Here is a 14,161-nt window from a genome sequence, read left to right on the forward strand (position 1 = left end):
ATGGTCATAAACCAGAGCTGCCGTTGCCAGCTGCCTTTTCTTTGGGGGACTTGTAGCTTGACTTAAGTAGTAATTTCAATCAATTTGGCCGAAGCACCACTGGGATACACACATGTCCTCCCACAAAGGACACACAGAACAGTGTGAGCCAACAAAGACGGAAACAAAGCTCCTGCCCATCGTCGGAGAACAATAAAATCTCAACTTAAATATGTCACTGCAATTAATACAAAGGCAGACCCGAAGGCCAGACCCAAGCCAAACACAGACACCAGTCCGAAATGCCAACTACAACCACTCAAACGGTTAACATCATCTCCCACCGACTTTCGAGGAGAGACCTTAACTGGAGCTAGCTTCAAATAATATTTGAAAGGAAGCTACGAAAGACGGACGCTACCAAAAACATCATGGAGATGTTTTGATGTGGCGTATGCGTAACGTGCCCTGCCTGATTTCTCATGTTTTGACCCTTGGAAAAGGTATTTTGCATGTGACAGCTCATTTGTGGTCTTCTGTGAAATTTACGATTTGGTTTTTGATCAATTCGAAAGTTGTCAACTCTGCTCCGGATCTGATGATGTATGGCTAATCGAAGAGTCCGGGCCGACATGACCAAAACATTTACACAATTAGAAAATAACTCTGTCTGGCCAATAAATCAACAATTTTACATATATCAAGGATACACCAAGCCAAGCAAACTGTCCTTGTTATAAATCAAATCGCTACAATCAATTAAAATCCTAAAAACAAGGCCATTTAAGTTATTGTGGCTACTTTGGGGATTGTGCAGAAAGTGGAAGATTGACGTGGACATCTAATATTGCTGTTTAAATTCAATATGAGAAGACAGAAATATTTTTTCAGACTCAATGCATTCTAGCGTAGTATTTACTGAAGCTTTAATGAAGATACTCGAAACAATATTTTGTGATTATTCTGGACTAATTTTGGGAATTCAACCATCTTGATGTCAATCAATAATCCCAAAAGCTATATTTGAGTGGCATAAACATAATACACAGAGAGGCAGTCCGAAGCATTTTATTCCCATCGACTTTCCCTTTAGCACAGCTCGCCCCTTACATAAATTCCTTTAGATTATAGTGCCCACAGATCCAGATCCCGAGATGCCAGCATGTCAAGTAGTCGCAAAACCAATGGCGGCAAGGTGCTGTGAAATGGCAGACAGCAACTGAAACTGCACAAGGGGCTGGGACACGCCTCGACTTCTGCTCCCGCACCAGTTCCCGCCCCCCAACTCACAGGCAACATTGTTTTGTAATTTATTTTGTTTCAGACAGTTTTTCCAAAGTGAAATGCAGGCCCCGAACCGAAATCAACTTGCTACTTATGCGTCGTCATTGCATAAACAAGGCACTCGGCAGCAGCAGGTTTTCTGGTCTGGTTTTCTCTAGGTTTTCCGTTTTCCTTTTTTTTTTTTGAGAAATTGCAACATTACGTGCTCCCAAGGAGCTTGGGGCGCAAATCCACTCCACTTCGCATGCAAAGCATGCACGACTCCCCTGAGCTCTTTTCTCTCTGATAAATTGATATTTTCGGACTCTATCCCGGGGCTCCGATATTTACCTTGGCCCCTGTTTAATTCAACTCACCTTCATTTTTTGTTTGGTTAGGCAATACGCAAATGGCAAAACTGTCCATTAACGGAAAATAAACAAGAGTAAAAAAGTAACGTGAAAACAATAAGGTGGACAAGCTACGGCAAAAAGTTGAAATCCTTTATTGCCCATTGTGGCTCGTGGAGTTCTCTATCAGAATGCCTTAATTAAGAACGCCCAGTGTCTGGCCAAAGAGTCAGACTTCATTTCGATTTTAACAGCGCAGCTGTTACCAAAGCCCCACCATTCAACCGACTCCGCCACTCCAAAAAATCCTTCCATTCTGACACAAAAAATGGAAACCAACAATTTGTAGTTTACAGTTAACAGAGAATCGGGGGAGTGGCGGCGACAGCGGCGGCAGTGGCGGTGGAGCAGACACGGGACACGTTATTGGAAAAAGTACTGAAAATTGGTTTGTTTGGCGGCCCGATGTCTGACGAAATAACATTCAGCCTGCACCCATACATACGTGCAGATATCGTTTATAGTTACCGTCATTGTGGAAAACTCTCGGATAGCAAAAGAAATTACTTCAGTAGAATGGACCCGACCAGACTCCCGCACAAATAAAACCAGCGAAAAGAGTACTTAAGCGATAGCCAGTCAATCAAGACTTTTTTACAGATTTATTTCATATACGCAGGTTTTTTATTTTTTTTTTTTATTTGTATTTTAAATCTATCTTCAGTGAATTCCATGTAGTCACTTCTCGAACGTTAAGAAACTCCATTATTTAATGAAACCAAATGTTTGGACGCTCGAACTTTTAACGTTATCCTTTGGGAGGCACGAAAAGGGTAAAATAATAGATAAACATATTAAGGCAACTCCGATCCAGAAAATTTTTGTTCCATTGGTGAAGGGCATTTAAATTTCAGCAAACACTTGCCAAGCTTTTATGCCAATCATCGACGAGTGCATGGAAAACCATTTAGAATTCGAATCCCCCTTGTATGCATGGTGGAAATAGTTTTTCGCAGCAAATATTTACAAGAAATTCAAAATTTAATTTATGCAAAAATTGTCGATAGAGGCGTGCTTTATGGTTTGAGAGGGGTTATGGGAGCTTCGAGCCGATCCATCAAATGCAGTTGCAGCTGGGCAGGCAAGATTGCTGGTGTCGAAAACTGCGAAGGGAATAAACAAAAAGTCCGTATATTTGTATCTATGCATTTTGCATGCGGGCTTTCAGCAACTGTTGTCGCTCAGGTGGCAGATACATACGGAACATTGGCCAACCGTTTATGTTTATATTTGCCACATTTCCATAGTTCGTAACCCCCTTTCACTTTGTCCAGCCCTGCAATTGGCAGAGGCCGAAGAAACGGAAGAATTCCATTTTGCCAGAGTCACCAGGGATAAGGGAGATTGCCAGAAATTATTATTTAAAAATCAATTTGAGGACGGTAAACAAAGGATTCGTTTATTGTCCCTGCCTCTTTGAAGAAGACATTTACCAATGTGTTGAGTTTATTATCTCAATGAGAATCGCGTATAGAATCGCAAATATAAAAATCGTAATTATTCAGCGAATTAAAAAACAAATAGGTCAAGACCCTTCTGCAGAAACGAGTGCAGAATAAGTTCCTGCCTTTGCTCGTAAACCACTCCCCTGCACCTCTCAAATCGCCAACTCATTGCATATCAATGGGAGTGAGTTTTTGCCGAAAGTTCCTTTGACCCGGTGACGGCGGTAAGGTCGAACTTCGGTCTTTGTTGTTGCCATGTGGGATGATATTTTTGGCGACGCTTTGTCGGTCGCCTGCAAAATCGCACACTTTCGTACACACAGCAGACACTCATGCAAAACTCCATGAATGCCAGGCCCAGGGTTCTTTCGTTTGCGTCCTGGCTCGCTACTGAGGGGTCGCCACCTCCGGGTCCACGAAGATGACGTGTCAAATGCATGAACAAATAGTCTTCCGATTTGTCTTCCATTATGCTTTTATTTGATGGATTTGCACACTCATTTTTAAAACTTGTTTTACCACAAAAGACTTTCCTACAAACAAATGGTCCTAATCCTATCCTTCAGACAGTTCTTTGATTGATTTGTATGAAATATTTAAAAAACGATACCTAACCTTGGAACTAAAGCAACGTCTTTAAAATATCAGACTAAATTTGCACAAATTCTTCTTATGAATTCAGCTACCTTGTTTTCCTTATTCGTCCTCATTTTTCAGTGGATGCCATTGCCATGGCACAGCCCAAAAAACATGACAACAAACAAGTGTCATGCGAAAAATTGCACAGATTTTCATTTAACATAATTCCAGCAACAAAAAAATACATCGACAAACCAGAATGGCCAAAACAGAAAAAAGGAATATGGGGAGTCTGCTGGGCTAGAAAAGAGCGCCATTGTCGCGGCTCCGATTCAATACAATAATAATAAAATTTGTATGCAAAATAGGCGTTGAGTGTTGAATGCATGCAAAGATTGCAGGCCGGCTGCTGATGATACAGCTGGGCGGTGCAGTGGGTGGAAGGACCGATGGAAGGATCGGGGGCCACGGGTGTTAAGGGTGATGCGGGCAGTGGGTCGATTTACATATACAAATATGCCGGGACTGGCATTGTTGTCGTCGCTTTTTGCGGGGAGTGCTGAAAAATCGTAATCAAAAATTGCGCAATAATTTGCATGTTTATTTAATAGCCCCAGCGCATAGACCTCCCCAATGACCTCGCCCCTGCCCCAGCTAGCCCTCCTCCCTTCGGAAAACACCACAAAGTGTCATTTGCTTTGTGACACACACGGAGGGTGTGGGTGTGCGCTGCGTTGCAATGGTTGAATGTGCGAGGGCCGGGCATTGCAGTGGCAAACATTTTGGTGAGCGCCGCAAACTGCAAAACTCTGTTTTTGGTAAGAATTTTTTGTTTTGGTTGCTCAAAGACTTTTTTTCACAAATACGACTACCCAGATGGGGCTTACGCCCCCTTTTCGCTGTCATTTAGTGTCTCATTATGAGGGAATGTTTATTTTTTTGAAGCTGTTCTATTGAAATTGTCTGCGGGCTGAGGTTTGGTGTCACTCTTGGCGATTTGTTTTTGCCGCTGCGGCATAATCCGAAAGAGGAGTTGGCCGCAAAATTTTATGGTACTCTCATAACGGAGCCAAAAACACAAAAGCCAAAATTAGCGGAAAATTTTAAAGCAAGAGGGATTTGTGTTTGGTTTCTGGAAAATAATATAAATACTTAAAAGAGTTTTAACACTCGGAAACAGAAGTATAAATTTATGAAATTAATACTTCATAATCACATAAATGTTATATTATGTTATATGGTTTTTTTATAATAAACATATATGTAAAAATCAAGGGCTCAATTCGGCTTAAACTGAGAACTACAAGGGTGAATAGCTATATTGAGTCCAAGTCATATACGACTTCACACACAACCACACACAACACACATAAGGAAAGGCAAACATGGCACAATATTTTGACTGTTACGTAATTTATTTGACATATTTATGGGGTTCATAAATACAGATACATATAAAAATGCGTTTATTTCTATTTGGCGATTTTTTAGTTTTTATGGCAAGCAATGAAAATACAAACAATAAAAGCAACAAAGTCAGCATCAACAAGAAAGGAAAGCTAACTTCGAGCGGAGCCGAAGTTTATATACCCTTGCAGTTCAGTCGCAGTCCGCTAGGTGGCGCCACGCATCTTATATTATTAGATATGTAGCGGATCGTATATAGTTGGCCGATCCTTATGAAATTTGGCATATCGATTTATTTTGCCAAAAGAGTAATCTGTACCAAATCCCATCTTTCTAACTTAAAAAACATCAAAGTTATGCCAATTTCGATCGTTCTATGACAGCTATAGGATATAGTCGGCCGATCCTTATGAAATTTTGCACACAAGATTTTTTGGTCAAATATAACATGTGTGGAAAGTTCCAACCTAAAAAAACTTAACTCTAACTTAAAAAACACCAAAGTTATGGCATTTCCGATCAATCAGTTATATGGCAGCTATAGGATATAGTCGACCGATCCCGGCCGTTCCGACTTATATACTGCCTGCAAAGGAAAGAAGGGTGTGTGCAAAGTTTCAACTCGATAACTTTAAAACTGAGAGACTAGTTTGCGTAGAAACGGACAGACGGACAGACGGACAGACGGACATGCTCATATCGACTCAGGAGGTGATCCTGATCAAGAATATATATACTTTATAGGGTCGGAGATGTCTCCTTCACTGCGTTGCACACTTTTGACCAAAATTATAATACCCTCTGCAAGGGTATAAAAATGTGTTTATACGTGCAGGTTTGGAATTCTTCCAAAAGCAGGGAGGTGGCAGGGAGCTACACCCAAAAATTCCAGCGCTGTCGTTGTATTCGTAGTTGTTGCATCGCTCATACGCCGCCTGGTCAAAGTTGCAATAGCAAAACATAAAACATTTTTATGTAATGATTTCTCTGCCTGGAACCCTCCTGCTCTGTGCCATATTTGTGCTGTGCAGTTTCGTTGGTCCTTTAGGTGGGGTCAGCTGCCTGAACTATTGACAGCTGATGATAAAAAATTGTTTGAAAAATAAACCAAGAGCGCAGGCTAACAAGGAGAATGGCGAGATACTGGTCTAGAAGTGAAATAGTGCGGAGCATGGATAGTATTTCAAACTGGTAGCATCTGAGAATGGGGTGGTTTTGGTTCTACCCATAAATATTTTCAGAATAGTTACACCCAATGTATCGCAATTATTCTCGTTGAACTAATAATACATTGCGATGCCAATCCATTCCATTTGATTACACTTCAACGTATCCGTCCGCGAATTAAACATTTTTCGCCTTTACACTTTTAATTTATGCATTCACTTTTTGGTTTGTTTGCTTTTCTTTATGTTGGCCAACAACTTTGGCCCCCGCCACTTTATTCGTTCTTCAGGAGTCTGTGTGCCTACCACCTGCGGCATTTTCGCTCGCCGATGCCTGGGCTCTTATTGAAATTCCAAAGTTGAAATGACTGCAAAGAGAGTGAAAAGACATGGCCGGGATTCGAGGGGCTTTGGCTGATGGTCGAGGACCTGGCTACAGTGTTGACAGCCGTGTCAGTTGCCATTCCCATTCCCGTTCGGATTCCCATCCTCGTCATTGCCATTTGGTTTGGGCGCCCTTGTCCCGCTGGTTTCTCCTTTTTCTGCGGTCGCGTCTCGGTCTGGAGTCTGCTCTGAGTCTGCCCAGATATACACAATATATATGCAGAATAATATATTTGGTGGGCTAAACGCTAAAGTATGAGGAGCACTTAGAAGACAACCTTATTTCGGCTCACACTTTGCGCCCATTTTGGTCTGAAATTGGGTTGGTTTGTTTGTGTTGTCTGGCCTTTTGTTTTGCTCCTTAACTTTTGATCAGCTTTTAATAAAACATAATACGCCGAAATTAAATGCACTCTGTCTGTAAAGTTTTATTTCAAATTTTTCACCCAAAAGTTGTGTAAGGAGACAGAATTAACAAAAATGCTTTAATTTGTGGTACCAAGAACATAATACTATTTAAATCTTATTTACGATTAATAATGCTTAATGTTTCTACTTTTAACAAAGCGGTTGAGTGAAATCTTAATGGAAGTCAAGCATATGTATGATTAAACTTGTCATACATACTGTAATATCCTAAGTCTCCACCATCTGTCCCGGGAGACACTACTTTGTCTCAGTTGAGGTCTGTGCAGCTAAATGGTGCACCATTAAAAGTGGACATTTGTAAACATAAACTGACAGATAAACACCCAAAGCAGACGGGCAACTTTACCTTTATCTTGCCGCAACCCAGGGGACGGAAAGTGAATGATACGACGAGTTGCCCTTGCAATTTTCATTGGTTATACATATATAGCCACACTCGGTGGCACAACCAAGGAAAACCATGAGCCCCACCCACACCTACACATCCACCCATAGAAAGCCGTTAAAATACTTAACAAACGTAGATTGTAAAAGTTTTTTATAACAAAATAAAATGCCAGGGAAAGTTGTTGTTCTTGCTGCGGTTGTTCGGGGCGAAAAAGTGGAGTGAGGCGAGGAGATCGGAATTGGTTGGTCAGTGCTAAACAACAATGTGCAGCTGAAGGACAATATTCTACGCCCTTCAGCCCTCGCGCTGCGATAAATGCAGCCACATCAAGTGGGGCCAGGAGGGCGGAAACTAAACAAAATACTCGCTCGTTATATGGGTCAATAAGCGAAACAAAAGCGTTGGGTAGCACTGGAATCAGAAAAAACAAGCCGAAGGCAACCAACAAAACAAAACTGAGCCCAGCTTTGGAAATAGTTTCAAAACAAAACAAAGGCCATGTTAAATTCGAATAAATTAATACCCTTCATACGACTTGAAACTTAAAACAGGACCCAAGATCATTGATCTGGTTCCTACAATAAAAAAAAATCAAAAATCTTTGTGTCCATGAGAGTGTAAAGATTTTAACTTCATAACAATAAAGACTACTGTTAATATTTTTCTTAAAACTGCACAGTTCCTCACACCAAAACCTCACAGCAGAATAGACAAATGATTTCAAAACAAGAGAAAAACTAGGGAGAAATTGGCGGCTAGTTCGGATAGTACTTTGTTTGCCATTTTTTCTGTTGTCATTCGAAACACTGGACTGCGGCAGGGGTCAGGGGTCAGGTGTTCTCTCGATTATCAAAAGGCAGGTTCCCATAGTATGCAGTTAGCTTCCACCGGAGTAGCGCTGTGTTTTTCATTGAAGTGAGAGGTGTGGGGGAGCGGTCTGATTGCAACTCACCTTACCTGGTTTTGCTTACCTTGTAGTTGAGGTCAAAGTTGTCACTGGAAGGGATGCATTGAAAATGGCTTACTATACAAGCTGAAACGGGAGAAATTTAGATCGCATGCAGCTAGAAAAGCCAATAAAACGAAAGCTTTTTGTCAATTTACGAAATATTTAAAAAATATATATTTTAACTTTAAATATTCTAGTTTAAGCTCCAATCTCACAAGTTGTTTACTATTTTTACGAATTTGTTATGCAATACCCTTAACATTTCCATGATTCTTTCATCTTTCGCTCACAACGAATCTCATTTTATTTCCAGATTTTATTGTGGCACTTAAGGATGTTTCGGTAATGATTCCCCAGGCGGTGAAACGTGGCAGCAACGCTCTGTTCACGTGTAATTACGATATGGAGAATGATACTCTATACTCGGTGAAATGGTATAAGGGCAAGCGTGAATTTTATCGCTACACGCCCAAGGAGAATCCGGCAATGAAGGTCTTCGCCATGACGAGTGGTCTCAACGTTGAGGTGAGTGCCGAGCTGATATTGCCAGAGATATCTGCCTATATTCCGTTACACAAATGTATGTATGTATGTACATGGTACAGATATCCATTACGGGCACATGTTACTACAGTTGCGTGTAAATTATATCCATAATGGCTGATTGCCAGCACCCTTTAAGCCCGTTTCCCGGTGGACTTGGCTTTCATAACGACATTTGCCAGCTTATTTGTCCCACCATTCGTTATAATTATGCCAGTACATCCGTAGAACCGTTAAGAGTTGCTGGGCGTGGCCAATTAGTCGCGCTTGCGATTGACTTGCGGCTCATTAAAAAACAATATATACAGATTGCATAAAGCCTCACAGGAGTAAGAGCCCTGACTCCAAGCAACGACGCTTTGAATACTCTGCAAGGCTGCGCTAGCTCTCATAAGTAGTTTTTATGTAAAAAAGCATAGGTAAATAAAAAATATCTGAGGACACACATAATTCAAGAACTGGAGAATAAATGAACCAACATTTCGCTTGACCCATTTCGAGGGTATTAAGGTTAACGTTTAATTATTACATGGGAATACACAGTGGCCAAAATGGCATTGGAAACAACTAATTGGGTTAAACAATCAAACGAAGTTCAGTTAATGATCCTTCGGTCACCTCCAACCTCTTCACCCGTGGCCAATCCATTTAGTAACCCCGAAGAATATACGTAACATATACATATATTTCTGCATTTTAATCACGATATTAAATGAAAATTAAATTTGATTTTATTAAGCGAATTGCCGTATGAGGTTCTCTCAATTTCTGTGCGAAAGATTAAATTTTACGAGGCTCATAATCAAAATAAAAGGTTGAAAAGTTAAAGGGGTCCCAGGAAGCAAGTTAATGAGCTTCGAGTCGGTAAAAATCGAAGCTAAAAAGGTTTGGGGACCGTTTTCCACGGTGGTGACAAGATCGGATATATTGAAAATTATGAATTCTCATAAAAGATATCGTTTTATATCAAATAATGGAAAATAGTAAATGTTAAATTTTTATTTTTGTGGGGAATTATGACCTTCATTTTAATCAAATCTTAAATTCATTTATTGGCCAGAAGGGTTTGGAAACCGAAAAGGATTAGGCTTTTTGCCACAGAACAGCCGAGAGGCTTAAGAGCCGCCCAGGCCTGGGGCCCACTCGCTTTGAGTCAAACAAAATCTTAATCAAAGCCCGGTGACCCCTTCATCCTTAAATTCACTCTTCACCTTTATACCCTCCATTTGCAGTCACTTTTCATCCAAGCTATCTTTCTCCTTCAGCAGCTATGCTTTTCGTTTTTCATAACTGCGGAAAACATATTCCTATTTTCCTATTTTCTCCCTTTTGTGCTGCTCTCGTTTCGCTGTTTTTCACTTTTCATCTTGGCGTGGGCTATATTGAATTTCTATGCAGCGCGTCCAGCCAATTTTGGCTCACCTAATTTTTATTACGCTCTTCATTTCCTTTCACGCTTTCTTTGCTCCGCTCACTCACTCTATGGCTTTCTCTTTGCAGCGAAACCTTTCAAATCAGAGCCACGTCGTGCTGCAGTCGGTCCCGTTGAATATTTCGGGTAAATTTACATGCGAAATTTCCGTGGAGGCCCCAACATTCCAAACAGCCATGGTGTCCGGCGAAATGGAGGTTGTTGGTAAGTAAAGTAAAGTATAAATATATTAAGCCACGGATGATAGTAAAGAACCTATGTTTAGTTGGTCAAGTAATAAGCCAGTCGGACGTCACCTCCACTTTATAAATATATAAAAAAAATTGTATTGACAAGAATTTCAACTTATTCGCTTTATCTAAAATTTAGTTCTTCAACCTTCCATTTCATCCACTGTGCCACTGGCAGGGAAACTAGCAATCAAAATACTTTCGGTTAAAAAATGCAAAGGCCAGAAAAAGAAAAGGCTGCGGTCATGGCGAACAAATTAATTAGAACAAATGTGTTTGAGCCCGTGGCTGCGCTTTCGGCCCTCTTTTGGCCAATTTTACATTTCTCACAATCCTTGACTCACAATTACCCCTCTCACTCTTTCTCCCTCTTGGCCATCTTTTTGCAGAGCTACCGGAAGAGCACGCCGTGGTTACCGGGATTCAGGCACGTTATCGCATTGGCGATTTGGTCGACGGCAATTGCTCAATTAAATACTCCAAACCGGCTGCTAATTTGACATGGACTATTAATGGTATTGTGGTAAGTTTTGGTTTCGTCTGCCACTGTTTCATCCCCACGCTTGCCACGCCTAATTCGCCTTTCAATTAGCGGGCAGTCGGAAGAGGGTAGGGGCCTTCGAGGTCTGAGAACGCTGATCGCTTTCAATTGATGGCAGTCAGTTTTTCAATTAGTCATTGGTTGGGAACTGAATCCAAGTTTGGTGAGTTGGTCTTTGGGGCTTCCTGCATTTTGACTGATTAAGGATGGGTCCAAAAGGTCTGATTTATTGGAAAATGTACCATTCTCTGTGTAATAAGTGTCTGAAACTCTTACTCAACTATGTTATGCGTGTTAATAAATCTGAGGAAAATTGTCATTACCTAACTACTACATGTCCGATTGACAAATATTATACCTTCCCCATCTTGTATCATCGATTAATATTATTTTCGATCAAAACCTATCCTACTAAGCTAAAGACCTACTTAAATCTTAACCAATTTTCGTACATTTTCCAAGGCGTAACATTATCAACGGAGCTAAAAATCTAACCAAAATTTTATTTTTTTTTTAGCCAAAACAGCCATAACTTAGCTTATAATTATCCGATTGTTGAACGTAATACCTTCCCGATCCTATATTAGCGAGTAGTATAATTCTACATCAAAACCTTGACCACTAAAATGTGACCCCATTTTCTCAAATTTTCATGAATTTGATCAAAATCCGAGTCAACATTTTATATCCCTATTTCCGTGGAATTTTAATGCAGATCGACGGCAATGGATGCCCTGATTCGTGAATGGCATTCCTCTTTCCAACCCGATGACAAATTAATCAAATATTTGAAAAAAGTGTCTTAAAAGTTTCCGTTTTGGTCACCTTTTTTTTTAAATTGGTCAAGAAAGCTTTCCGGATCGATTTATTTCGGGGGAAACAGTCATTACTTGGCTAATAATAATCCGATCGTTGAATGTTACTTTACCGATCTGTCCACATTTTCTCAAATTTTCCATGGGCCATCAATTTTGACAACACCCAATCCAATTTCATTTGTTCATTAAAGGATAAACTCTTTAATTACACCTCAGTCCATGATCAATTCTCCATAGAAGAAAAATAAAAATGAAGCTAGCTGAATCGTGGGCATTGGCTTGCAATTTTTTATGCGGGTGTGTGCGATTTTTCATTTCTCGTCTGTTGCATACTTTTTGGCACCTGTGCGTGCGCCATTTCCATTCTCCAGCGCCACATCTTTGGCACTTATATTTGCCTAGACCCCTCCACTTTCCACTTTTTCTTCGGATGTATACATTTTTTGAAATGCCGTCAGTTTTTATGCCTTTCGCTTTTGCTGGGCTGGATGTTTTATGGCCGCAACCACAGCAGTCGACTCCAACAGGAGGTCACACTGCCTCCTGCCAGTTTGCGCCCAGCTGCTGTCAAGCCTCTCCGCATGATTGCACAGGTGTCAAAGGGAGGCAGGAAGGGGACTGGATGGGAGGAGAGAAAAGGTAGGCGGTCCTGTGTTGAAACGGCGGACATGTCCTAGCATTTTCTGTTCGGATTTTCAAGAAACGTTTAGGTTGTCAGCTAGTTTTTCTCCTTGGTTCCGTTTTTATGGAGCTGCGAAAACATTACCCGCCTCCCAGACACTCGCTGGTGGTATTGTTATTGTTACTCCAGTCTTCGGGGCTAGCTCCTGGCAGCTGGAGTATAGTAAATGTGTTGTCAATGTCAGTGGCCCTCCAAGTCATAATTCAAATTTGCGGTCTGTGTGTGTCTTGTTGGGGGCCGAAGAGCTCCTTCCCTAAGTTGGTAGGGTTAAGTCAATGCTTAGCTTTTCGGAACATGAAGTAAGCTTTGTAGGTCACTAGGTTTAGGATCAAAGGTTCTTCTTTGAAAAAGATAACAATGGAGTTTCAAGAGGAAAATAAACATAGTGAAATCTCTAGGCTACTTAGAGCTAGTACATATTTTAAATTTATTTACTGTTGGAAATTGTTATATTATATTACTTGGAAAGTGTCTTTTTAATATAACTAACATTAAGAGATAGTTTGCCAATAAAACCGAAGCATTTTAGTGAATTGGTAATGCTCAACTCATTTTCAAGGAGCACACATAGACTTAACACCAAGAAAAAATAGATAAAATTGAATTTTAAAACGAAAATCTGGAATTTATTGCCCAGTTCCAGAATTAATCGACATCCGAAGGAGCAATTCAGCAAAAATATATATTTATATATACACTTTTTGTAAACATATAAAAATAAAGCATTGAAACTAACACAACAGCACTTGAGTGTTGCCTACACCATGCGGTGGGTGCGGCCACTTGATCTTTTAGCTAACGAGCGCATTTCAACAGGAGCACCACTCACCCACCGACCCGATGCCGTCATGTGTGCTGTCAGTTGTGGGTGTTTGGATGGTTGGATGGGTGGGTCAGGCAACGGTATCTGGCACTTCAAACTAAACTCACCGCAAACAAAGTGGCCTCGTCTTCCCAGCACAACTCACCCATGTCCTTTGGCTCCTTCCCCTGCAACGTTTCCATTGCCAGCATCACCATCGCCATCATCATCATCGTCATCATCTCATCCTCATCCACATCCTCGGCGTTGTCGCTCTGGTCTCCCTGCTCTAGTTAATCACTCGAGCGTAAATCTATTCATCATTCATAAGTTATAAATTTTGCCTGGGCCGCTCTGGTGTGGTCTCTTTTATTTTTCGGTGGAGAAGTGTCAGCCTTTGGGATAGTTTCGCTTTCATGGCGGCCCACTTCATCGAACGGATTGCAGCAACCCTGTTACATATTCTATTGATGAATATTTTCAAATTGATTTCGTTGCAAATTTAAGCACCCACTTGACACTATTCGTCTTCTTATCTTTTACTTCTTCGTGTGCTTGTAGGTGCCACCGCACCACATCAAGACGTATCAAACCGAGAGGCGGGAGAACAGCACCCTGGAATCGGTCACAAGTGCCATACATTTCATGGTCACCAATCAACATTTTCTCAAGGGTCAGATGAGGGTAAGTGCCACCCACACACACTATTCGGAT

At 40.9% G+C, this 14,161-nt stretch overlaps 1 protein-coding gene across 1 annotated transcript in view; it reads left to right on the forward strand.

The window, feature by feature from the left end:
• Positions 1-14,161, forward strand: part of LOC6497749 — a 38,756-nt gene that overhangs the window by 20,262 nt on the left and 4,333 nt on the right. The window contains exons 3-6 of the mRNA XM_001961392.4: positions 8,713-8,924; positions 10,443-10,578; positions 10,994-11,127; positions 14,009-14,131. Coding sequence (XP_001961428.3) covers positions 8,713-8,924; positions 10,443-10,578; positions 10,994-11,127; positions 14,009-14,131 — 605 coding nt within the window. The remainder of the gene's footprint in view (positions 1-8,712; positions 8,925-10,442; positions 10,579-10,993; positions 11,128-14,008; positions 14,132-14,161) is intronic.

Source organism: Drosophila ananassae, chromosome 3R (genome assembly GCF_017639315.1).
Source record: "Drosophila ananassae strain 14024-0371.13 chromosome 3R, ASM1763931v2, whole genome shotgun sequence".
NCBI lineage: Eukaryota > Metazoa > Arthropoda > Insecta > Diptera > Drosophilidae > Drosophila > Drosophila ananassae.